This window comes from Colossoma macropomum, unplaced genomic scaffold (assembly GCF_904425465.1).
Source record: "Colossoma macropomum unplaced genomic scaffold, Colossoma_macropomum, whole genome shotgun sequence".
NCBI classification, from domain to species: Eukaryota; Metazoa; Chordata; class Actinopteri; order Characiformes; family Serrasalmidae; genus Colossoma; species Colossoma macropomum.
In genome coordinates this window covers 1,914,601-1,941,294 of record NW_023494796.1, presented here as the reverse complement: position 1 = coordinate 1,941,294, position 26,694 = coordinate 1,914,601, and the positions used below count along the sequence as shown (strand labels likewise).

General features: G+C 39.6%; 1 protein-coding gene across 1 annotated transcript in view; it reads right to left on the bottom strand.

The window, feature by feature from the left end:
- Positions 1-5,023: 5,023 nt before the first annotated feature.
- The window catches only part of slc24a2 (solute carrier family 24 member 2), a 33,724-nt gene continuing 12,053 nt past the window's right edge, over positions 5,024-26,694 (bottom strand). Inside the window, exons 2-9 of the mRNA XM_036583594.1 lie at positions 19,909-19,944; positions 19,047-19,155; positions 16,785-16,859; positions 16,083-16,159; positions 14,676-14,813; positions 11,669-11,758; positions 7,075-7,241; positions 5,024-5,273 (exon numbers count right to left, since the gene is read on the bottom strand). Coding sequence (XP_036439487.1) covers positions 5,024-5,273; positions 7,075-7,241; positions 11,669-11,758; positions 14,676-14,813; positions 16,083-16,159; positions 16,785-16,859; positions 19,047-19,155; positions 19,909-19,944 — 942 coding nt within the window. The remainder of the gene's footprint in view (positions 5,274-7,074; positions 7,242-11,668; positions 11,759-14,675; positions 14,814-16,082; positions 16,160-16,784; positions 16,860-19,046; positions 19,156-19,908; positions 19,945-26,694) is intronic.

The window sequence follows — 26,694 nt, the reverse complement described above, 5'->3', positions numbered from 1 at the left end:
TCACTCCTGTCTCTCTGTGGATCATTTTGATCATCATTCTCACTGTCTGTGAAACTTCGTGCCCTCTTTGAATGGGGGGAGATGTAGCCCCCGATAGCCGTGTAGACGACCCTGCCTGAGATTCTCCTTCAACAACACAGACAGACAGTTTCCTCCGAGTCCGTCTGGCTCTTTATTCTAGATAAACACAGTTTCCTCCGAGTCCGTCTGGCTCTTTATTCTAGATAAACTCGGTTTCCTCCGAGTCCGCCTGGCTCTTTATTCTAGATAAACTCAGTTTCCTCCGAGTCCGTCTGGCTCTTTATTCTAGATAAACTCGGTTTCCTCCGAGTCCGCCTGGCTCTTTATTCTAGATAAACTCAGTTTCCTCCGAGTCCGTCTGGCTCTTTATTCTAGATAAACACGGTTTCCTCAGAGTCCGTCTGGCTCTTTATTCTAGATAAACTCAGTTTCCTCCGAGTCCGTCTGGCTCTTTATTCTAGATAAACACGGTTTCCTCAGAGTCCGTCTTTCTCTTTATTCTAGATAAACACGGTTTCCTCCGAGTCCGTCTGGCTCTTTATTCTAGATAAACACGGTTTCCTCCGAGTCCGTCTGGCTCTTTATTCTAGATAAACACAGTTTCCTCCGAGTCCGTCTGGCTCTTTATTCTAGATAAACACCGTTTCCTCCGAGTCCGTCTGGCTCTTTATTCTAGATAAACACGGTTTTAAACTCAGTTTCCTCCGAGTCCGTCTGGCTCTTTATTCTAGATAAACACGGTTTCCTCAGAGTCCGTCCGGCTCTTTATTCTAGATAAACACGGTTTCCTCAGAGTCCGTCCGGCTCTTTATTCTAGATAAACACGGTTTCCTCCGAGTCCGTCCGGCTCTTTATTCTAGATAAACACGGTTTCCTCAGAGTCCGTCCGGCTCTTTATTCTAGATAAACTCAGTTTCCTCCGAGTCCGTCTGGCTCTTTATTCTAGATAAACACGGTTTCCTCAGAGTCCGTCCGGCTCTTTATTCTAGATAAACACGGTTTCCTCCGAGTCCGTCCGGCTCTTTATTCTAGATAAACACGGTTTCCTCAGAGTCCGTCCGGCTCTTTATTCTAGATAAACTCAGTTTCCTCCGAGTCCGTCCGGCTCTTTATTCTAGATAAACTCAGTTTCCTGCTCAGCTGGTCTTATACTATAACAGGCTGGTGCTGATGTGCAGGAGAGACAGGGAGACTGAGTGTTTCTTTATGGGTGAATCGATATGAAAGTAGTAACTCCACCAACTCACCGCCCCTCATTTAACACCAGGAGGGGCTGCTTCCCTTCGCAAAGCCTTTGGCCACAATATTGCGACCTTTAATGTCATAATTCTATAACTTTTTTCTCAAAATATTACGACCTTTTTCTCGAAATATTACAACTTTTTTCTCGAAAATTATGACTTTTTTCTCGAAATATCACAACTATTTTTCTGAAAATAGTACGACTTTTTTTGGAAACTCAGCAAATAAATAGAAATTAAGCCTTAAAAACCGCTGAAAAATGCCATAATTAAGTGTGTTTTACTGTAGAGTACGTTCATTCAGAAAATCAACAAAACATGTTATTTGACGAGGGTGGGGCTGGGCAATATGGACAAAATATGGGGGCAGTCGTGGGCTGGAGGTTAGGGAACCAGCCCTGTCACCGGAAGGTCACTGGTTCGATCCCCTGAGCCAACTGAAGTGCCCTTGAGCAAGGCACCTAACCCCCAACTGCTGCCTGGGTGCTGTGGATGGGGCTGCCCACCACTCCGGGCAAGTGTGCTCACTGCCCCCTAGGTGTGTGCGTCACTAGTGTCAGGGTTAGGAAACCAGCCTTGAGACCGGAAGGTCGCCTATTTGATCCCCTGAGCTGACAGTACGTGATCGAGTTTGAGCAAGTTTGATCAAGACACCTAACCCCCAACTGCTCCCTGGGTGCTGTGGATAGGGCTGCCCACCACTCGGGGCAAGTGTGCTCACTTAGTGTCTGTGTTCACTAGTGTGTATGTGGTGTTTCACTGCAAAGATGGGTTAAATGCGGAGGTGAAATATCCCAGTTGTGGGACTAATGAGGGTCACTTAATCTTAATCTAAAATATCATATCACAATACTTAAGGAAATGTTCATAGTTGTCACAAAACTCAAACTATGCTAATAGTGTCACATTAAAACTCCTTGGACAGTCAGGTTTAAAAGTCAATTTTTATTTCTGTCAGTGTTCATATACAACACTTTGAGATGGATAGATACAGGAGCTTTCTTATCTAAGCATAACGTCGGACTGCAGAGGTGGTGTAGCAACGCTAAGAGCACCGTCAGGAAACTGTGATCCACATAAATCCATTAACATCTTCTACGTGCAGGCTGTACAGGTGAAATACAGCAGGGGCCTATTCACGCCAGCTTCCTACAGTCCAGTTCAGCAGTCCCAGGAACAATACAGTGAGTAACTGATGTAGTTAAATACCCTAGATACAGTAGATCATGATGATGATGAAGATGAAGATGCACCTAATGTATATATATAAAAAACTCTTTATCATCGTTGTTGCATGAGAATAAGGAGAGCGTGCCTGAGAAAAAGAGAGAGATTAGATATTAGAAGCTAACTAAGGCTGTGTTTACGTTCACCGTCCAATCAGGTTTCACACATTCAGGGCATATTCGGTATTTTTAAATGTGATTGGAGCCTTAGAGCCAACTCAGAGCCTTAGTTTTGTGTGTAGTAACCCAGTCTTCGAAAGCTTTAAAGGAATAGTTTGGAGGAAAACCAGATTTACCTGGTTTGCCCACTTAGGCCAACTGTAGTTCAGCCAAGACATCCCAGATAACAAACTTTGATTCAAGCAATGTTGGTTTGATGCTGGACAGAACCATGGAATCAGTGTAGATCTCTGTTGTGGAGATTTAGCATTGATTTGTAGTCACTGCTCAATATGGTTGATTTTCCAATCACTGAATCATTGAATCAGTGGCCAATACAACCAAATCAATTGAAATCAATGCATATTTAACAGTGTTGCCCAACATCAAATCAACATTACTCCAGTCAAAGTTTGCTATCTTGGTGTTTGGTGTCTAAAGTTTGCTTCTTTAGTTTTTCAGGCTGGAGTATATATACATATACCATATAACATTGCAATATTTTTGGGATCAAACATGTTATTAAATGAGAAAAGCAGATTAAAAGGTGTGGATTGCAGTCTGAAGGTTCTCCAGCCTCATGGTGACTTGCTGTTAGCACACAAGTCAGTGTGAACCTTTACCAGAAGGAGCTCATGAATGCATGTTTGCAGTGACATCTCTTAAAAAACGACAAAATGTTTGGGTTAGTACTATATTATATATCATATGGGGCGGGCGATACAATCAATCTTCACGATTTTTACCTAGATAAATATCATGCTAATTATTTTTAGATATCGCCCAAGCCAAGTCTGATCTCACCATTCAGTCTAGAATCGAAAGCTCCACTATAATATACCTATAAAAGTCACTTGGTGAGACTCCCAACATTTCATTGACCTGCCGTCATGGATTGTTCTGGAAAAAAAATGTTAAATATCTAAGTATAAAGCTTGTTTTAAAGGCTGTTTAGCTACGTCACAAATAAAAGCCCCTGTAAATGTAAGGACAGAGTTTTTGAATGTTATGTCTGCTTTTGCTCCAGCAAAAAGACTGAGGTGTAAACTTCATTAGATATAACAGTTTTCTAATTTGCAGTCAAATGTCATAAACTGCCAATATATCATAATATTTTCATAGCACAATACTTTTAGATATACTTTTAAAAATAAAACCATATCATGGCTGAAATCTGGTGATCATATTGTATCGTCAGGCCTGTAGAAATTCCCACTGCAAGCTGCTTACTACTGTTTTTAGCATTACGCTAACGTACTTTGGTCCACATTTATAGGCAACAGTGAGTCAAACTGTGTCAGAAACCTCATAATCAAGTCTATTAGAGATCACTGAGCACCCCCACATGCTCTGAGACCAGCGTGTGATGATTTAGGTTTAGGGTTAATAGGCTAATTCCATTATTTCTTAGCAACATTAGCCTCCAAAGAAGCACCAAACATGTCTTGGCTGATCGATTGCGCTCGTAGTAAAGGGGGTAAAACTGTTTAGATTAGATTTTTCACCGAGCTATTCTTTTAAAGAGATCGGAGACGGACAGCCCACTCCTCAAACCTTTGCCCTTCTTTGATTCGACGTTACAAATGACGACCAGGTTTACAGATATTCCAAAGAAAACAACATATAAAATGTTGCACAGTTAATCACAAAGAATAAACTTTGTTCAATTATATTATAGATATTCAAAGAATATTTTTCTGCAACAAATCCGCGAGTTGGTTCGGTTAGCGGAAGCTCTAGAAGTCTGAACGCTAGCGCTAAATGGCACTAAATCTGCCATGTTAAAATGATATGGTATACACAGAAACGAAACATTCATCCCTGACTCGTTTGCAGACGAAGCGAACACGATTGCTTCGTCTCCCACCCTTATCGTCGGTTTTCACGTTCAATGTCTAACACAAGGCTTGTTAACTCCATTAACGTAATAGCGTAAAGTTCAAGTGCTGAACGTGGCCGGGTGGTTAATAGCATTATTGTTTTTTTCTCTGCTGTTTCCCTGAGTCTTCGGAGAGAGATGCCATGTGTCCAGCTCCTTCCTTGGGTGCGGCGTCTCCCGTTTCCTGTGTCCATTCTGTGTCCAGCCTGTGTCCGTCCCACAAATTGTAACAGCCTAAATCTAGTGCACGGATTCTTACCCCACATCAAGCTATGGGCAGTGCATGTTGCATGGGTCTCTACTGTCCCATGAAAAACGAACAAAATATCAGTAGAAATAAAACAAACACAGTTCCTTCGTGGGAGAAGTTTTTTTTTTTTTTATGTCAAAGCATCGTCCTTCTCATTCTCAGGTTCTCCAGGGGGTTCCGTATGGTTACTGTGGCTTTGTAATGTGCGCTGCAGCGTGGTTCCACGAGGGGGCGCCAGTCGAATCTCTCAGATCGAGACGGGGCAAGTGATGACCTTGTCCTCCAGCATGACGCTGACCACCAGGAAGACGAAGTAGAGCATGAACATGAAGAAGCCCAGCAGCTTGCTCATCCTCCACTTGCACACGGCGATGGAGATGATGACGAAGAGGAGCATGAGGAAGAGCAGCACGATGGCGCAGAAGAGGCCGTTACTGCTTACCGTCACCGGCTTCAGGTTGTGCGCAATGGAGTACAGGAGCCATGGAAACGGCAAACTGAGGACAAATAAACAAACAAGCCTGTTTAGTGTGAAAATTACCAGAATATCGCTGCTGCTGGAACAAAACCTCATATCTCCAAAATGGTAACTTTACAGGAGAAGGAAAAAACATACTTTACTTTTAATGTAAGTCAATGGAACCAGAATTTTTTCCAAGTCATTTTGGGCCATTTCTTTTGGTCCATTCATCATGAAATGTAAAGGACAACAAGCATTTTCAAATTCTGCCAAAAACTGAAAAACGTCAAAAATGGAGATACAAGGTTTCTTCTGACAGCAGCGATATGTAAAACTCCTTTAAGGAGCAGTGTGTAAGATTTATTGGAATCTATTAGCCAAAATGGAATATAATATATAAAACCATGCTTTTATTAGTGTATAATCACCTGTAACTACAAATCATTGTGTTTTTGTACTTAGATAAAGAACCCTTCATACTACATAGGGAGCGGATCCTCTTCCAACAAAGGCCGCCATGTTGCTTCGCCATGTTTCTACAGTAGTCTAGAATGAACAAACCAAACACTGGCTCTAGAGGGCGACATTCACATTTTCACGCTGTAGTGGCAGCTTGAGTTTGGTGGCACTGTAGCACCAGTTGGATGAAACAGAAAGAAGAAGAATCAGTGGTTGCTGCCGGTGCTAGATAACTATTTTTTGTGAGAAGTTTGAGAACCCAAATTTTGAGAAATGGAGGATCACATGTATCATTTAGCACAAGAACAAGGGAAGGAGGGAGAATCCTTGTCATTAAAGACGTAAAAACATCAGGATAGGCAACGCAGAAAACCTGATGGCCACTGTAGGTGCTACTACACACTTGGAAAGGGAGGGGTGAGGGAGCGGGATTCATTTGGTTGCAGTCTGCAACATCACCACTAGATGCCACTAAATCTTACACACTGCACCTTCAAAAGGTTTCAATGTAGTGAAATGTAAAACTGTGTCAGTGACGCACCGCAAACTCTTCTCAGTGTCCGTATTTACCATCTTTGGTAGAAACCACCGTCAGTGATCCTAACTAAGGCATCTGAGTGCAGCCTGTCAGAGTGAAGTGGGTGGGGCCAATGCTCTAGACACACCCACACTCAAATGACTGGGCTTTTTTTCTTAAGTGCTTATTAATTCTAGGGGTTGTGATTGTTGGTATCTATTTTGTTACTGAAAATCAAATTTCTGGAATCAGCCAGAAATGAACCCAACACCATTCGCCAAACTAAATGGGCTGTAAGACGCTTTACAGACTGGCTGGAACAAACCAACATTAATACTGATCTGGCAAAAACTGACAAAACTGAGCTAAACCTGATATTGCGGCAGTTTTATGGCTCAGTCTGATTTGGTCAGACTATGAAAATCAGACTACACGTTTGGCGAATGAAGCCAACGGGCGGAGCTCGTTACTCTGATGTAGAAACAAGCTGCTTGTTAAGGAACTATAATTTGGTGAAGGAACTGCGAACATTAAAACATATTAAACGCCGCGTTCACGGCCCAGTTTATTTATTTCTTACTTTATTTAACTGTTGTATAAAAGTAATAGAACACTCGAGATCATGTGTTATCGCTATAACATTACGGCTGTGATGATCTACGGTGACCAAATCACAGCCGTGATGTTATTTCGTGATTACACACTCCCTTTGTCTTCTATTGCTTAAGTACGTCACACTTTACCCATCACACTCGCCGTGTATACCAAGATGTGGTAACAGCAGAAAGGATGGCAGAGTGACGACTCGATGTGTATCAGTAACGTTAAAGACACCCTGCAGCACATGATGATGATGTCGTACCCCACAGTGATGTCAAAGATGTTGGAGCCCACGGAGCTGGACACAGCCATATCCCCCAGACCCTTTCTGGCCACGATGACGGAGGTGATGAGGTCAGGGATGGAGGTTCCAGCAGCGAGGATGGTCAGTCCCATGATTTCCTCTGTGATGCCTATAGTCTCTCCGACCTGCAGGGTAAACCACAACAGGGCTCAATTCACTCTCAACACATGCAATGTGTCAGTAGTGGTTAACTTCCCATGGCAGCAGGTTAACTGACTGTGAGTTTGTGGTGTTAAAGCCACGGTGTTTCCCTTCGGCTGCAGTGCAATTAATTTATACTAGCAAAGACCTATGAATTGGTGGTTCAGGCGAAATAACTTAAACAGTGGAACAAACTGTTCACTTTAGCTAGGAATTCACGAACGACTTTACATACAAATGCAGATTTACATACACTGATCAGCCATAACCTTTAAACCACACTCATTGTCCATTTTATCAGCTCCACTGACCATATAGGAGCACTTTGTAGTTCTACAATTACGGACTGTAGTTCTGTACTGTTTGGGTGGGGGATCATTCTCAGCACTGCAGTAACACTGATGTGGTGGTGCTGTGTTAGAGTGTGTTGTGCTGGTCTGAGTGGATCAGACACAGCAGTGCTGCTGGAGTTTTTAAACATCTCGGAGTCGCTGCTGGACTGAGAACCAAAAACATCCAGCCAACAGTGTCCTGTGGGCAGCATCCTGTGACCACTGATGAAGGACTAGAGGATGACCAATACAAACTGCGCAGCAGCAGATGAGCTATCGTCTCTGACTTGTGATTGCTCTGTTAATGGGAGTGAGATGCCGCCATCTGAACGCTGGTGAGCAGCAAATAAGCAGATTGAGACCCCCTGAGCAGGTTCAAAACGAAGTCTGCTGCAGTTCATTTGAAGTGTGAACGCAATACAGATCGAAGGCGTTCAAGACAGAACGAACCGGCGTCTCCTCTCTGCAGAGCCTCTCTGGTTCATGGAGACGATGTTATTATATTAGATAATATTATGTATTAATGTGCCAAAGTTTTCAGTTCTGTAAAAGCAGTGAGCCACTTGGCTGTCTGTAACCATTGCAACGCAGGGAGTCTTGTGGCTTATTGCGCTATTGTTGCAAATATGTGATCTTTAGTAATAAGTGACCTTTATTTTTCCCACAATGGGGAAATTTCACCCCCCACATTTAACCCGTCTGTGCAGTGAAACCAAGATAACCCAAATATACGTATCTGGGTCATTCTACAGAAACGTCCACTTTTCTGTCTCTCCATAGGAGTCACTGGTGTTACTGGTTCTCATTGGTGTTACACATTAGAAAGGAAACACCAGAGACATTTTTAATGAACAATGCATTTTACTAAATACCTGCTACAGAACATCAAACCACATGTTGTCAGTCATGGACACTAAAATATGGAATTTGATCCATTTGTTTTCCATTTTTTCACAATTGCCTCAGAATAAAGTCGGTCACACCAGTGACTTCAGCTAAAAGCTTCATATGAAATCATGAGCTACATGAGAAAATCTCTGCTAACTGAAAGACACAGTGGACTCACCATGTGCTTTTCTTCATAGATCCTCAGAAAACAGGTAAAAGGAAGTCAGGTGATGTCATCAGTGTGATTTTTATTTCAAAATAAGAGATTTTTTGTTACGCGGTAACACCAGTGACACGACTCCTGAGGACCAGACTTTCATTATATATTTTATAATATTTATTTGGTGTTTGTTTTCTTTACATTAATTAAATCATATATTTCATAGTCATGTATAGATTATTGTTTAAAATTGCAGAAAAACAGGTTTTTTCTTCAAAATATGGCCTCAGCCTTCACACATGACTGTGGGGACGAGCTCTTCTGTGGTGCTTGGAATTCTATATGATTGATTTAAAGACCAATAAGGTGTAATTGTTAAAAAAACTTATTGTTTTATTTTAAAATAAATAAATCAATAAATTGTAGCCCTAACATGTTTTTGAACTGTAATATATCTGTAAACGCTAGAGACACAAAAATGGACGTTTCTGTAGAATGACCCATAAACACATCCTGAAAGAACTTTCAGCTGTTTTAGATTGGAGTTGGGCTATGGACTATGGTGGACTATGATGCCAGTCTGATGATCTGATTGCTGCTGTTGGTTTAGTTGATGTTTCTCAAGTGCGCTTTGCCCCGTTAGTCCCTCAGCCCTGTTACGTGAAGCCCTGGTGCTTTAAAAGTAGCCGGCGTGTCACGGCCTTAAGCGCGGCTGGACCTGCAGCAGGAACAGAAAAGAACGGCTAATTGGCTTTGGGATTTGGCTGCTTTTATCGTTCTGCTCAGAGCCGCACCGCGGCCCGAAGAGACACCGGCCTTCACCTGCAGCTACCTCCACCAATGCATAACACCTTCTCTCTCTCCTGCTATCAGTCTGTCGTTATCTCTCTCTCTCATCACCTCATCATATCGAAGCTACTGTCATCCCCCAGCATGAGATTCCTGTGTGGAAGTCTGACTGTGCTGAAAGGAATGAAAGGATATTAAGGGCATTAATAGTGAGCTTGTGCTGCAGTAACGGCTTCTACTCTTCCGAGAAGGTTTGAACATTGCGGTGAGGATTTGATTGAGCATTAGTGAGATCAGATACTGATGTCGGGTGATCAGTTCTAGATCATAAATCAAGGTATGGGATGGAGCTTCGTCACTCCAGGGAACACAGTTACACGGCTCCACAGCCCAGTGCTGGGGGGCTTTATACCCCTCTGGCCCACACTTAGCATTGGGCATTTTGACTTTAGGCCAATGAGTGGCTGCTCCAGAGCATCCCATTCTATTGGTCAACACCTTTCTAGAAATGATCCATCATGCGTGGTTCAACACCCGTGTTAGCAATGGGTGACCCTAAAGTAGCTCAGTTTACTTATTCATAGGGCTCAATGTTAGTATTCAGTTCTCTGTTTAGCGTTATTAGAACTTTTTCACACCTTCTGCTGGTCATTTAGGCTAAAAGAGCACAAATGCCTAAGAATACATGGTAGAACTTTAACTTATTAGATGATACGAAAAATGCTCACCATAAATGTGGAGGCAGGTTTGATGAATCATCTCAGATATTTAGGTATTGCAGTATTTATGCAGGTATTACTAGACTCTGGTGAGGTTGACGCTAAAACTGTGGGCTTGGAGCGTCTAACCTGTTTGTTGTGGTGTGTTAGCCACTCCTAGACATCGACTGACCGAGAGCCGTGAGGCTGACCTCAACACAACTGTGCCTGGTCCACCTCCTCGTCTGCAGAGGTCTCTCTCACCGCAGTTCCAGACTGATCACTGCACACCTGAATGCTGTTTTGTAATCAATTTCCCTGGTTTTGTTAGAGAGTTTCTCTATCAGTTCTGAGCCTTGTTGTTTCTTGTTATGCCCTGTTGGGTTTTGACCCTTGCCTTGTGTTTTTTTTGGGGGGCAATCTGATTGAACACATTCTGATTACAGATTCAGGCTGAGGTGTTTATCTCATTCAACAATCTGATGAAAATCTCTGTTTACATGCCCCACCAACTACCACTCACTGCAGAACCACAAATCCAAAGGGGCGGAGCCGGTCCTGATTCAACTCCACATACGTCTTCTTTTGATTGGTCTAAAATCATCACATTTCTATTGGTCTTCAAACTAGTATGTGTTGCTTACGTTTTCCACCTACGACTTATTTCATTGGTCTACCCTGTCGCGTTTTTACCTGTGGGAAACCCGCAGGTGTTGCTGGTGTTTTTGTTTTTTTTCTCGATGTTGCTCCGTCCTGACTACCACAACACAGCCTTTATAACCGCTCATGATTCACGACGTTCACACTCATTCGTCAAAAACGCTGAACGTTTTTAAACACTAGAATGGACGTGTGACAGGTCAAAATAACCCACGTAACTGTGTTTTTATCAACTAAATCCTTGAATTTCATAATAAAAAAATCTTTATCCTCTGCAGACCCGTTTCTGCTCCACCATGTTGACCAGTATAAACTTCCACTTGACGTGACGAACATGATCAGAACGTATTTAAACTTTCCGATAGGGAATGTAATCGGATACAGGCATTTACAAGGATGTTATTCTTCTATTTAACGGATTATTTGCAGGATTACCCACCTTGTTCAACTGTATTCCAAATGGCCTCAATCGGACTAGTCTATTCCGACTAAGGTGTTTACATGGACGTATTCTATTCCGATTGAGCTATTAGTCGGATTATTAACGAATTATTAGGCTGCATGTAAACGTGGCTACTGGCCGGAAATCTTTTTTTTCCAAAGCAAGCAAACATGGAAATGTGTAACTGGACAGGACTAAAATGATTAGAGCAGCGCTGAGTTTGGTGATGAACAGTAATTAGGCCTGTCGTTCCACAGATGTGGAAATAAAATCATCCATAAAAGAGGAAAACGCTCCAGGACCCCATATTAATTTGATCCCGATAGTCTGGATAGCGAGCCACAACTTTGGGGACTGTGTCAGTTGCATTCGGATTGACTATTCGCATTTGTCTGCGATTAAGACCACCAGAACCTCTTCTGAGAGGCAGAACACCACTCACCTGGTGAGCCCACCAAACCATCAGATAGGAGAAGGCAGCGATCCAGGAGATCGAACCCAGAAACGTGATGGGAAAGAACTTCTTTGAAGTCTGAGTGAAAGAAAGAAGATATGAATGAATGAACAGCCTGTAAACGAGCCTCACTGAGAGATGTACACTCTAAAAAAAGGTCCTTTTAAGGTTTCTTTAATACAGGGAATGGTTCTACTTAGAACCATGAGTCCTGTATAGAACCATCTGCATGCTTAAATGGTTCTTTGCGTGGTGAAGTGGTTCCTCAGATTGATGGAGAATGTGTTGTAGACGGTTCTATATAGAACCTTTTTGAAAAGAGTTCGATATAGCGCCAAAAAAGGGTTCTGCTATTACAGTGTTAGAAGGTTGAAATTGTGACAACAGCAGAACGCTTTTTGGTGCTATATAGAACCCTTTTCAAAAAGAACCATATACAGCACATTCTCCATCAACCACCTCGATGCAAAGAACGCTTTAACCATGCAAAGTGTTCTAGGTTCTATATAGAACCATTTTCTTTACTAAAGAACCATTGAGGAACCATTTGTGTGTATATTAAGTGTGTATTATGATGTGAGGCTTGTTACAATAGAAGAACCCTTTTTGGTACTTTCCATTTTCAATAATACAAGTCAACAAAAACGAGACCCATTATCTTTATATAGAACCATATACAGCACATTCTTCATCAATCAAGAACCACCTCTCGATGCAGAGAACCTTTTAATCATGCGAAGGGTTCTTTGAGTGTTCTAGGTTCTACATAGAACCATTTTCTGTACTAAAGAACCCTTGAAGAACCATCTGTTTTAAGCATGCATTGTTTTAATGTAAAGCTTGTTTCAATAGAGGAACCCTTTTTGGTACTTTCCATTTTCAATAATACGAGTCAACAAAACGAGATCCATTATATCTATATAGAACCATCATATCTATATAGAACCATTTTCAAAAAGGTTCTGTACAAAACGACCTACAGTACATTCTCCATTAATCTGAAGAACCATTTCCCCATGCACTGAAACCATTTTCACCAAGCACGAAATGGTTCTATACAGAACTCTTGGTTCTAAATAGAACCATTCCCTTTACTAAAGAACTCCTGAAGAACCATGGTTTTCATTCCAAATGAGGAGGAGCTTAGCAGTTCATGAGTCTTCAAATGACTGATCAGGTGAGCTCCTGCTCCTCCAGCCACACTGGACCTTGTGTATAAGACTGAACACCCCTGCTCCACGTAATGTAAAGGTTCTGGAAGGAACTCTTAGACTGGTGTAGAGGAGCGGCCAGAACCCTGGTCCTGGAGATCTAGCTTCCTGCAGAGCCTTTAGTTCCAACCTCAGTTTGCCACACCTGTTCCAGCTGGAGACCATGGGTGTAGAACCTTTACCTTACATGAAGGTTCTGGAATCTTGAACAGATTCTTCGCAAACCACCCTTGAAACATGGTTCTTTAGGGAACTAAAAGTGTTCTATGACATTGCTCCAAGAACCCTTTGTGACACCTTGTTTCAAGACTAAGGTTAAGTCGTCATCATCATCATCATCATTTCAATGCGTAAGTATTGAGTCTTAGCATCAGTGAGACAATAGACATGCTTGTTCCGAATTCCTGGCTGCATTACTGCATTAATGCCACTTTAATATCATAATTCTATGACTTTTTTCTTGAAGTATTACAACTTTTTTCTCAAAATATTACAACTTTTTTTTCTAAATATTAAGACTTTTTTCTCTAAATATTACTTTTTACTCAAAATGTTACGACTTTTTTCTCAAAATATTGCAACTTTTTTTTCTAAATATTACTTTTTTCTCTAAATATTACGACTTTTTACTCAAAATGTTACGACTTTTTTCTCAAAATATTACGACTTTTTCCTCAAAATATTACGACTTTTTTGTCTAAATATTATGACTTTTTTCTCTAAATATTACTTTTTACTCAAAATGTTACGACTTTTTTCTCAAAATATTGCAACTTTTTTTTCTAAATATTACGACTTTTTTCTCTAAATATTACTTTTTACTCAAAATGTTACGACTTTTTTCTCAAAATATTGCAACTTTTTTTCTAAATATTACTTTTTTCTCTAAATATTACGACTTTTTACTCAAAATGTTACAACTTTTTTTCAAAATATTATGACTTTTTTCTCAAAATATTACGACTTTTTTCTCAAAATTTTATGACTTTTTTCTTGAAATATTATGACTTTTTTTTTCAAAATAGTATGATTTTTTTCTCAAAATATCATACCGTATGACTTTATTTTTTTTTCTCTAAAAAAAGTCAGACCTAAAACGCCGTCGTATGTGAACTGCGTGAGTCAGGTGGCTCCTAAGGCCCTACAAGAGGAAACAGGCTGCTAGGCTAACGCTATGTCCATGCTAGGCTAATGCTAAGCCCAAAAGACCGCTGTTACTTTATGTCAGCTGCCTTGAAAACAAAGTGGACTATTTTGGATGAAGTGGACTACACAGCAGGAGGAGATCGAGGGTCTGCTGGGTTTACAATCCCAGCTGAAACATGACTGAAACACCCCTGACTCAGACTCTCAGCTCAGGTGGTGTATCTGTGCTAATGTGTAGCTCATCAGTATAGAACAATGTGAGAACTATGAGAAGAACAAGGAATATCCACTTTATTTCTGTAATATAAAAGAAGATATCAAAATAGTATCGTCCAGTAGTCAGTAGTGGGTAGCACTGTGAAATCTCAGCAAGAAGGGCCTGGGTTCGATTCCCCGGCCGGGTAACCAGGGTCCTTTCTGTAAGTTTGCACGTTCTCTGGGTGCTTGAAATTGCCCCTGGGTGTGGATGTATTTATCTGCCCTGTGATGGACTGGTGACCTGTCCAGGGAGTTTCCTGGGACAGGCTCCAGCACCCACTGCGACCCAGGAGGATCAGTGGCTTAGATAATGTGGGTGTATTGGTATCACTATTGGAAGTAATTAAAAGATGTGGCGTTACTGCGGTAAAGTCCGGTACCTCTCTGCGGACGTCGGGCAGCGTGAGCCACAGTGGAAACACGATGGGGAAGATGAAGAGGTACGTCGCTCGTTTCCGGGGCGTGTCCGGCCACGCCAGGCTGAGAGGCTGATCTTCATCTTCTTCTTCTTCCTCAGCCTGTGTTAGTAAGTCAAAATAGTAAGTTAGTAAGTCAAAATCATTATGAAGTTGTGTTCATTTGCACAGAAGTTCTTAGTAGAAGCCGTTAAATTGGCTTCCAACCATGGTAGACTGTTGGTAATTAGCACCTGTCTTAGTAAATCTGCCCCTGAGTCTTCACAGGTGCTCATATCGTTCTTGCAGTGTGAGCTTCTGCTAATAATTGCAGAAATAAAAGCCAAATGTATGAGACTATATTTTGGGATGTGGACTGCTGAGTGTATTTTGATAGGTGACATTCCATATAAGGCAGGTTGAAGGTCTTTGCTCTGGCTCTAGCTTTTTCGATTGGAGTGTTGGTTAATAATGTTCTCCCTATAAACTTTAGGAAGCTCTTTCAGCTTCACCATGATTGCTTCTTATAAAATCTTCCCAAGCAATGACGATTTTTACAATGACACCAGGTACAAATCTGCATGAGAATATTTTTATTTTTTATTTTTGCAGCATTAATAAGCAGAACTTGATATGCTTTGATTTTTAACTGCTACACATAGTGGGGTCCAAGAAAAATGCTTCTATTTTCCATTCTTTTCTAATTGAACACAAACTTTTTCATTACAAATGATATTAAAAGCATGAAAATTTGACCAAAAAGTAAAAATTTTGAAATTTTAACATGAATTTCATATTTTTTTTAGTATTTGTTATCTCCCCACTTTAATGACACCCAAGCTGGGCTCCAAAAACAGATCAAATCCACATGAGAGTCATCTGAAGATGAGCTTCAATGGAAGAAATAAGACTTATAAAAAATTCTGAAATTTTTCTACAAAGGCCCCAACATGGTAACATCACAGATTCGTTTCAGTTTGAATTGTGACCTGGAAATAGTGCAGAATTTTGAACTTTTCTTTCTTATTTACTCAACTTAAAATTTCTAAATTTCAGAAAATTCTGTTGTTTATTTCTAGATTTGAAATGAAAAATACAGGTTTTCAATGCGGAATCTGCTGTATAATTTCATTTAGTGTCTGAATACTTTTTTCACTATCAATTTCATTTTTTTAAACCTTTAATCTTTATTTATGCTCATGAATACTTTCTTTGTTGGTCATATTTAAGTACAGAGTCAATAGATACTGTGTGTCTAAATCTGACGTGGAAGTGTCTGAATACCTGTTGACTTCTAAAGGTTAACTGAGGCGTGTTTATGACTATAATTGCTCTGATCTCTGTATTTTTGATGATTTTTGATCCTTTCGACGATGATGATGATGAACTCACCTCTTGCCCTGCACTGCCGTTCATGGGCGGAGTCACTTCCACCTCCACGTTGGTGCTGTTGGGCAGGTTCCTATCTACTACAGGACCAAAAAAGACAGAAAACATGGATCAGATTTGCTTTACTGACCAAGTATGCACGGGTTCTTCAGTAAGGGGAATGGTTCTATAAAGAACTATGAGCTCCATTTAGAACATTTTCGTGCTTAAATGGTTCTTAATTTGATGAAATGGTTGCATATGTGTTGTATATTCTTCTATATAGAACCTGTTTGAAAATAGCACCAAAAAGGGTTCTGCTATTGTGATGATGTCAGGCTTGTAACAATGGAAGAACCCTTTTTAGTGCTGTATAGAACCATGTACAACCCCTTTTTCGTAAGGAACCATTTCACTACTCAAAGAACTATTTAAGCATGAAATGGTTCTATGTGGAACCGTTCCTTTTACTAAAGAACCCTTGAAGAACTTCAGGTGTACACTTAAGGTGCCTGAAACGGTTTCATAGAAGAACCACTGTTGGTTCCCTAAAGAACCATTTTTGGTAGGCGAGATTGTGAAGAAGTTTTAAATATGGCTGAATAGGTATTTTGGAATAAATGGCATTGAAAACGTTGTACAACGTTGTTTAAAAGTGATGTAACACTTGAGTTTCTGTGTTGTGATGAATTTACAATTATATTATATGGCCTGAACTGAACTCACCCACACCATTGACATCATCTTGACCCTTTTTTCTTGCGATCTTGTGCAGAATAGAAGCTTTCTCCTTGAACCTCCCTGAAACACAGACATAGCAACATAATGTCTGTGGGTGTATTACCTTGTATGGGTACACAGCAGCATTCAAAACCCTGGAACCGGTCAGTTTCACGTGACCAGCCTCGGCTATGTGGCAAATTAATGTTACGTTAAGCTGTAATTTTAGCAACATTGTCTGGTATTAACCTGCATTTAACCCAGTAACACTGGCCTGTGAATCTGAAGCAACCAAACATCCACATGTGGTGCACAACACAACCACAACTAACTGGCAGTCTGGCATAATACGTTCAGCATTCAAGGCTCAGGCCAGGATATGTGGACGTTCTGGTCTTCTTGGCCACAAAAACAGGCCTGGACCTTATTTTATAGAAAATAAACAGAATTTAAATCAGAATATTGTTCTGAAAAAGCTGTAGCTTCAGACCACACCTTTTCGGTCAGTACTTGTTTTTGTATCGATTATAGTGTCCATTAATTTTACACCTGTAATTTTTCCTTTTATTCTTGTGATACCTATTATTATTTCTTTTTCTCTTTTATTTTTATGGGTGTAAACATCTTGATAAACCGAAATAAACTTATTCATTACAAATAATTACAAAATCACAACTACATATTTCCCCCCAAATCATTTAGCTCTAACTCAGGCACATTCACACGCAAGTGCTGTTGTATTTTTGCTGAAGTACAGAAGCATTGCACTTTGTACACTACCCCTGGGTGTAAGGGTGGGCGAGATGGCATAAAAATCATATCACGATACTTCAAAACATTGTCACGATACACAATATGATTACAATATTTCATTTTTTGAGATTTAATAAGTTAGAACAGACAAAATAGAGCACATACTGTATAAAAACACAATAATAATAATAATAATAATCACAACTACAATGATTCAAAATGTATTCAGTATTTTACAAACTGTGCTTTTAAAAACCTAATTATTATTAACCTATTATTATGTTAATTATGTTTCTTTTAGCACTAACGATGTCCATGATATGCTTAGACATAATTTATCACGATGATGTAATATCGTCACATTGCCCATCCTTACCTGGGTGTAACTATATACATTTTCAGGCTTGCTAAGATTTTCGATCCTGAGGTCAGGATGTGATTAAATTCTCAATATGCTAGGTGTTATTGGAGCCTTTCAAAAGTTAAAAGTACATTATTTGAAACAAAAGATGTGCTGAACCTTATAGTGTCCCAGTCGAATGCTCTGTCCAATACCTAAAATGTTAGCCCCAAGTTGAAACACTAGCCACAAGCTAACATGCCAATCACTACACAAAGACATAATGGTAACACTGTCTATGAATGTCACCTTTGTAAGCATCTATAAACACATTCATAACATGTTATAATGCATTCATAAGGCATTATAAATATGGCTATAAACATTTATTAAAATGCATTACACATTATAGCCATGTTTATTATGCATTATGAATTGTTAGCATAATACATTATAAGTACTGATCATAACAAATTATAACACTAAACATAAATGAACACTAAAACATACACAATAACGCACATTACAGGCTTCAAATGTCAGAGTTTAAACTAGTGCTGCCATCAGTGTTTTACCCAATGTGGGAAAGGTAATCTACACCACCGTTAGCTTGGTATTTGTCTTTACTTTACACTCTCCATGCTTAGACTGACTTGTTTGACACTGACAGTATAACATGTTATCAACACTACTTATAATGCATTATATTAACAATTCATAATGTATAATAAACATGGCTATAAAGTGTAATTCATTTTTATAAATGTTTATAATCATGTTTATAATGCCATATGAATGCATTATAATATGTTATAAATGTGTTTATAGATGCTTACAAAGGTGACATTCATAGAAAGTGTTACCGACATAATATGATACGATACAGTACACTGCACTACAATTCGATACAAGGTGTCGTATTGTTACATCCCTACTTGGAACACATAAAAATTAGCCTGATCTCATATAAGGCTTAGACATTTTTGTGTAGTTATTAGTTCTCCAATAGAGATTTTTCAACTTAGCGCCAGCCATCAAACAAAATGAACCCTGAAGATCACAACCCTTAAAATTTATAAGCTCTTCAGAAAGACGGTTTCCACCAAAGATGGTAAATGAGGGACCTTCGGAAGAGACCGAGGGGTCTTACATTCCCATACAGTGTTGTGTTTTACCTTCACTGAGTGGATCCAGTGTGTGAATCATCAGCTGGAAGATGCTGTTTCTCATCAGCGAATTGTGCAAAGAGGCGGAGCTTCCTCCTCTCTGGAGGCGGGGCTTGGCCTACAGGAGAGCCGATGAGAAGGAACGTTTAACTGCTTTTTTCTACATCCTACACTCTTAAAACAGACGGTCCTTCAAGGGTTCTTTAGTACCAACTGTAGTTCTATATACATCCCTGAACACCCAAAGAACCACTAGCATGGTGAAGTGGTTCTACAGGACATGTTATTCATGGCTGTATATAGAACCTTTTTAAAAATGGTTCTCTATAGTACCAAAAGGGTTCTGCTATTATTACAAGCTTGACATTGTAACAGTAGCAGAACTGTTTTAAGTGCTGTATACAGCAAATTCTCCATCAATCTGAAGAACCATTTCACAATGCAAAGAACCCTTTAAGCATGTAAATGGTTGTTTGACTGTTCATGGTTCTACATGAGACAAAGAACCCTTGTATGCCAGACACTCTTAAAAAAGGGGTTCTTCAAGGATCCTTTAGTAAAGAAAATGGTTCTATATAGAACACTTAAAAAAAACTTTGCATGCTTAAATGGTGCTTTGCATTGTGAGAGTGTTCTTCGGATTGATGGAGAATGTATTGTAGTTTTTGAAAAGGGTTCTATATAGCACCAAAAAAAGGGTTCCCTTATTGTTACAAGCCAAAGAACCCCTTTTTTGGTACTATACAGAACCACTTTTGCTAAGAGCGTATAATGCAGTAGAATGATAAGACATGGACTGATATGCGAAACGAGGAGATAAATACACAGATATATAGAGATTTATGGGCAGTAAAAAAAGTAAAATTCATACCGAGAGTTTGTTTTCATCGTCTGGGGCATTGCTGACCTTCAGAGAGACAAAGAGAGACATTATTCAGTGAGGTTACGACTCAAATCACAATCACAGACCTCAAAGACACTCCGTTAGACTGCCTTGTGCAAGTTACGGTTTTCTCAACACTCACAGTTCCCTAAGTTGGCTAAGGCACTCCAAGGCACTCTTTAAGGCAGGTTCTAGATATAAACGGGTAAGTATGTAGTACAAACTCCACAGTACTGTGTAATTATTGTGGATGAATAAAGTACAGAGTCATATACTGTATGTACCTGTTTACTAGCTATAAACTACACTGAATCTGGGCTGTAAAGGAAGGCAGTGATTCTTACTGTGATTCTACGGGTTTTTACTGTTTATTTCAGAAAACTGTCTGTCATGATTTTACAGCACATCTTGGCCGTGTTTCTGATTTACTGTCCTGCTTAAACTTGTGATGATACAGTGACATTTAGTGTGTATTTGTATTTACCACCTTCTTACTACAAACAGTTATGAGGTATTTTACTTTGTCCTTAATCAGTTTAATAGCTAGAACCTAGTAGTCTTTTTGTTTGGTGTAGCATAGTGGGTAACAGCACTGTTTTTCATGTGGTGTGCCATTCGATTCCCTGCTCAGGCAGGTACACCAGGTCATATCATTAAGAGTCCTTGGGCAAGACTCTTAATGCTCTTTTGTTAGCTGCGTTAAAAAAGAGTCTCTGCCAAATGTATAAATGTAAGTTTCAGTGTAATTTATTTAGACTGTTTTGGTACTTCACAATATTTTACCCAAAATAATTACACAGATTTTTTTTTTAATCACACCCCTACACTTACTTAATACACTTAGTCAGTACCTAGAACTTGTAATTTGGTTGAACTGTACCAGAACTTAGCATCATGCCATCCCAAAATAGTAATGTAGTACTTTGGAGCCTGTGCTTCATACATACCTAGAACTTATTGCTATGCGATATGGACAGAATTCTGGACTGCGATTATTTTGCTTAATTGCGATATGCCTCACAATATATTACAAACACATAATGTAACATGGTTAATGGCTGGCCTGCTTTATTTTGACCACATTTCTTATATTTTTGTATCGTGTATCAACTTTGACCTATCAAAATTCCCCACAGAAACTCATCTGGAACTGTCAGGATTCAGCATAGCAAAAAACTATATCGCAATTACGATTAAGAAACGATATATTGTGCAGGCCTAATTAGGGAAATTGGTAAGAAATCACTTCAGGCAACTTGGTTTTAATTCTCTGGTAATAAAACTTACATCATAATAGGTAGATATGCAAGCATTCATGAGCCCCTACTCTTGACTTTTTAACATTTTCTTGCTCAAACACATTCTTTTAATAATTAAAAAAAATAAATATCTGCAGGATTTAAATGGTTAAGATGTAAAAAGAGTCGTTTAGAGTCATTTGGTGTGAAACGCTCTGTTCTAGAGAAACTTACTAAGTCAGAATTGCTCACAGTGGTGGTGATAGGAACCAGACGTCCACCTCTAAAAGCTCCCTCACATAAAGTTATTACATGAAATGGTTATAATTACGCTGCCTGATGTCTGAGACAGTTTTATGATAGTTTTGAGGAGATTTTGACCTTGATATCCATTCCTGGTGGAGGGATACATAATACAAAGGGTGTTGTGAGGCAAAATAGTCCCGAAGGAAAACTAACTTTTTCAGATTTTCCTCTATTTGACCATAATCAACACTCCGTATAAAACCCCAGAAGGCTCGTGTAGGTTCACTGGTGGTTCTGGATAGTAAATAAAATAGCTATATTTGTGTTGTAGTCATGGCGACCCCAGGTTCCTATCACCACCATTGTAAAGAAATCTGACTCTCTAAAATGAATCATTTCACTCCAAACTGCTCTGAATGTATAGATCTCCAAGAATTGAACATATATTTCCTAACATGAATGGAACCCGATCCCATTGTTACTGCCGTGCTATGGTTTTCTCCATGAGGCACCGTGGACATAATGTTTAGGAACCATCCCGTGCTCCGTCGTTCACCATTACTCCAAATCGTGATCACATTCCTCCATTAAAAAGTGAGAGGCATGCTAATACTGTTATTAGCTCAGCTAATGCACGTAAGTCCATATTTATAGATAGCTGTTTACCATACAGTGTCAGAAACCACATAATCAAGTCTATCAGAGATTATTGAACTTAATATATTACACTTAAAAAACATGTTTGGGTTACAATATAAAATTTAAAATAAAACAATGTTATATTAACAGTTACACCTTCTTGAGCCTCAATTTTGCAATATTGGTTTTTTAAATCAATTATCTAGGATTCCAGGCACCACAGAAGAGCTCGTCCTCACGATCATGTGTGAAGGCTGAGGCCATATTTTCAGGTAAAAAACATTTTTTTCTGCAATTTCAACTACAATAATCTATACATGACTATGAAATATATGATTTAAATGACATAAAGAAAACAAATTCCAAATAAATATTATTAAATATATAATGAAAGTTGCTATCTCCAGGAGTCGTGTCACTGGTGTTACCGTGTAACAAAAAACTCTTATTTTGAAATAAAAGTCACACTGATGATATCACTCGACTTCCTTTTACCTGTTTTCTGAGGATCTATGAAGAAAAGCACATGGTGAGTCCACTGTGTCTTTCAGTTATCAGAGATTTTCTCATTTAGCTCGTGATTTCATATGAAGCTTTTAGCTGAAGTCACTGGTGTGACCGACTTTATTCTGAGGCAATTGTGAAAAAATAGAATACAAATGGATTAAATTACATATTTTAGTGGATATTCCATGATTGACAACATGTGGTTTGATGGTCTGTAGCAGGTATTTTTTTAAATGCATTTTTCACTAAAACTGTCTCTGGTGTTACCAATCCTCATTGGTGTTACACATAAGAAAGGTAACACCAGTGACATTTTGCATCTGCAGAATGACCCATAGGCTTGAAGTTAGCGCTATCCCAATCTACATTAGCCTTGTAGCTCCACTGTAGAAGCAAACTTCAGACACCAAGCATGTCTGGGCTGACTGACTACGTTTAGGGGAAATTTGATTGTTCTCCAAACGTTAATGGTTCTGTAGGGATCCCAGAAAACAGAATATGCTTATTGTATTATCTTCATGTTAAGCTTCAACAGCTTCTAGAACAGCATAATCAACAGTAGGGTAGCATTGCACATTAGCTGAAGGCTACTGTATAGAGCAGTTCCCAAAGGCCAGAGCATGATGGAATAATGATCATGCTTGTCAAAACTACGACTACATTATGATGCCATAGCAAGCAGTAACTTTTCACTTGATCTGTTCATATGCAGTAAAGCATTGTGTATAGTGGAGTTTTGCAGATACCTTCTACAATGGGACATTTACAAAAGGACAAACCCTGCAAGAGTAAACGAGCTCACTGAATTAGGATTAAATTTAACATGGATTCATCTCACAAGTTTGCATGTGCGATCGTTACATTTGATCATCTGACTTATGATAAAAAATGACAACATCCATCGATCAGGCATAACATTATGACCACCTCCTTGTTTCTACACTCATTGTCCATTTTATCAGCTCCACTTACTGTATAGGTGCACTTTGTAGTTCTACAGTTACAGACTGTAGTCCATCTGTCTCTCTGCATACTTTGTTAGCCCCCTTTTACCCTGTTCTTCAGTGGTCAGGACCCCCATGGACCCTCACAGAGCAGATACTATTTGGGTGGTGGATCATTCTCAGCGAGTAGATCAGACACAGCAGTGCTGCTGGAGTTTTTAAACACTGTGTCCACTCACTGTCCACTCTATTAGACACTCCCTACCTTGTCAGTCCACCTTGTAGATGTGAAGTCAGAGACGATAGCTCATCTGCTGCTGCACAGTTTGTGTTGGTCATCCTCTAGTCCTTCATCAGTGGTCACAGGACGCTGCCCACAGGACGCTGTTGGCTGGATATTTCTGGTTGGTGGACTATTCTCAGTCCAGCAGTGACACTGAGGTGTTTAAAAACTCCAGCAGCACTGCTGTGTCTGATCCACTCAGACCAGCGCAACACACACTAACACACCACCACCACGTCAGTGTTACTGCAGTGCTGAGAATGATCCCCCACCCAAATAGTACCTGCTCTGTGAGGGTCCATGGGGGTCCTGACCACTGAAGAACAGGGTAAAAGGGGGCTAACAAAGTATGCAGAGAGACAGATGGACTACAGTCTGTAACTATAGAACTACAAAGTGCACCTATATAGTAAGTGGAGCTGATAAAATGGACAATGAGTGTAGAAACAAGGAGGTGGTCATAATGTTATGCCTGATCAGTGTAAGCATTCGTGAACAGTATCTTATGAAACATGACAGAAGCACGATTAGAAAAGTAGTTCAGTGTAACGTGCTGTTCTGTTCCTGATGCTGTTTTAATTGCATTAGTCGAGCTCTAAATGGAGATGTGGATTAGTAAAGGCATAATTAGTTCACTGCGCTCATTAAACATGGATGGCTTGACATGGTACTGGTTACACTGTATATATGCCTTCAACAGAGTCAATCATGAAGGACCAGGTCAGTACAAAATCTACAGCTGTCCCTTCTTTAGCACGTCTAATCCAACTTGCATCAGCCTCAGCCTTTTAGAGCAGAGACAACCTTAAACCTGAGAAACTGTCACTGTTTTAAGAAGATTTTGTAACATTTTTTGTAACTTTTTGTTCAATTTTTGGGATAGATAGACAGACAGATGTAATTCAGGATGGCTAAACGTGGTGACCAAGAGGAATCCTCCAGAATTACGTGCCATTAAATTGTCTATTGCTCATGCGCTCAAAAATTTAAAATCAATGTTTTCAAAAATACCAAACCAATCTGGATGCAAGTAAATGTATAAAATGATGCTCGTTCTGAACAAATTCAGAGGTTGCAAACAATCAGCACGACGTGAGTGAGATCTAAATAAAAATACAAAAACGTTAAATGTGTCAGGAATGATAAAAATGAGCCGTACGGGAGTCTAAAATGACAGAAACAGCCGTAAAATTTCAGTTACAATAAGAATAACACCCAGAACTCATCATGCATTCAGAAGTGATCACATCTCAGTGCGAATAGCTGACAAAGTAAGTATGTAAATAATAAATACAGTATATTATGTCATTTTACTCACTTTCCGTTCACAAATTCTTGAAATACTGTCAACACATTATTTTAACAATGAAAACAATAGTGTCTAAGTTATTATTGTATATAAAATAAAAAAAATATTCACATGGCAGCTGATTACAGACTTTTGAAAAGAAGTCTACTGGCTATTTTCCTTAAAGGACCCCCTTATTGCTAAAACTTCACTCTTAAAAAAGCTGGTTCCTTAGGGTTCTTTAGTAAAGGCAAAGGCTCTATTTAGAACGGTATGAAATCATGTCATGTTTAAACACTTCTTTACATGGTGAAATGGTTCTTCAGGGTAATGGAGAATGTGTGTACATGCTTGACCTCGTAGCAACTCTTTTTGGTGGTACATAGAACCATATTCAGAAAGGTTCTGTATGGAACCACATAAAACTCATTCTCCATCAAGCTGAAGAAAGATTTCGACATGCAAAGAACCGTTCAAGCATGAAATGGGTCTATATAGAACGCATGGTTCTAAACGGAGCCATTCCCTTTACTAAAGAACCCTTGAAGAACCATCTTTTTTAAGAAAGCAGCGCTATGAGATACATATATTTGTAATTCGTACATCTCTTTTGATGTAATGATGTTGCAATATGTCATCATATTAGATTATCAGGGGGGCTTTTACTTTCCCATATTGTTATATAGATATTAGCACAATAATGGGATGTTAAGTTTTCAAGATTAAGGGACCCTTATTAGTCTCCCAATGGGGAAATTTCACCTCTGCATTTAACCCATCAGTGCAGTGAAACACCACATACACACTAGTGAAGACACACACTAGGGGGCAGTGAGCACACTTGCCCGGAGCGGCGGGCAGCCCTATCCACGGCACCTGGGGAGCAGTTGGGGGTTAGGCTCCTTGCTCAAAGGCACTTCAGTCACATGCTGTCTGTCCAGGGGATCGAGCCGGCGACCTTCCGGTCAGAGGGCTGGTTCCCTAACCTCCAGCCCACAACTGACCCCATTTAGTCGCAAAATAACACCTTTAAATAAGCTACTTTACCCACAGATGTGAGAAGATGGTCAGAGATCCCGGTATTAGCAGTGCTTGTACTGTCAAAAGATTCATTTCCTGAGGTAACTTGAATGCTAACAGACTTGAATGCTATTTCTACAGATATAAGACCAAGCAAAACTCCTTAAAAGCTGCTGTTTCAGAGGCCCAGACACTAAGCATATGTCAGTCCGCTGGCTTGATAAGGTTGGCCCTCCATTGCCTGTATGCCAATGTTGTTCCCCCCTCGGACCACCCAGTTTGTCCGGCATGCAAGACTTTAATCTACTCAAACGAATTTTACATGCACATAGACTTTTATTTTGGAAAAAATAATGAAGTAGGCCTAATCTAAAATGATTTTGTTGAAAATGTTTCTGACATGTTGGTCACAGCTGTATAACCAGCTTTATTTATGATCTTACTGTTATTATAAATTATTAAACTAATTTACAAAGGAAACAAAAGAAAAATTGAAGGAAAAGTAACTAAATTGCACTGAGTGAAAAATGAGCAATGAAAAGTGATACGTTGTCTAACAGTCTGCTTAACCACCAGTAGGCAACCCTGAAAATGCAGGCCAACAAGCCA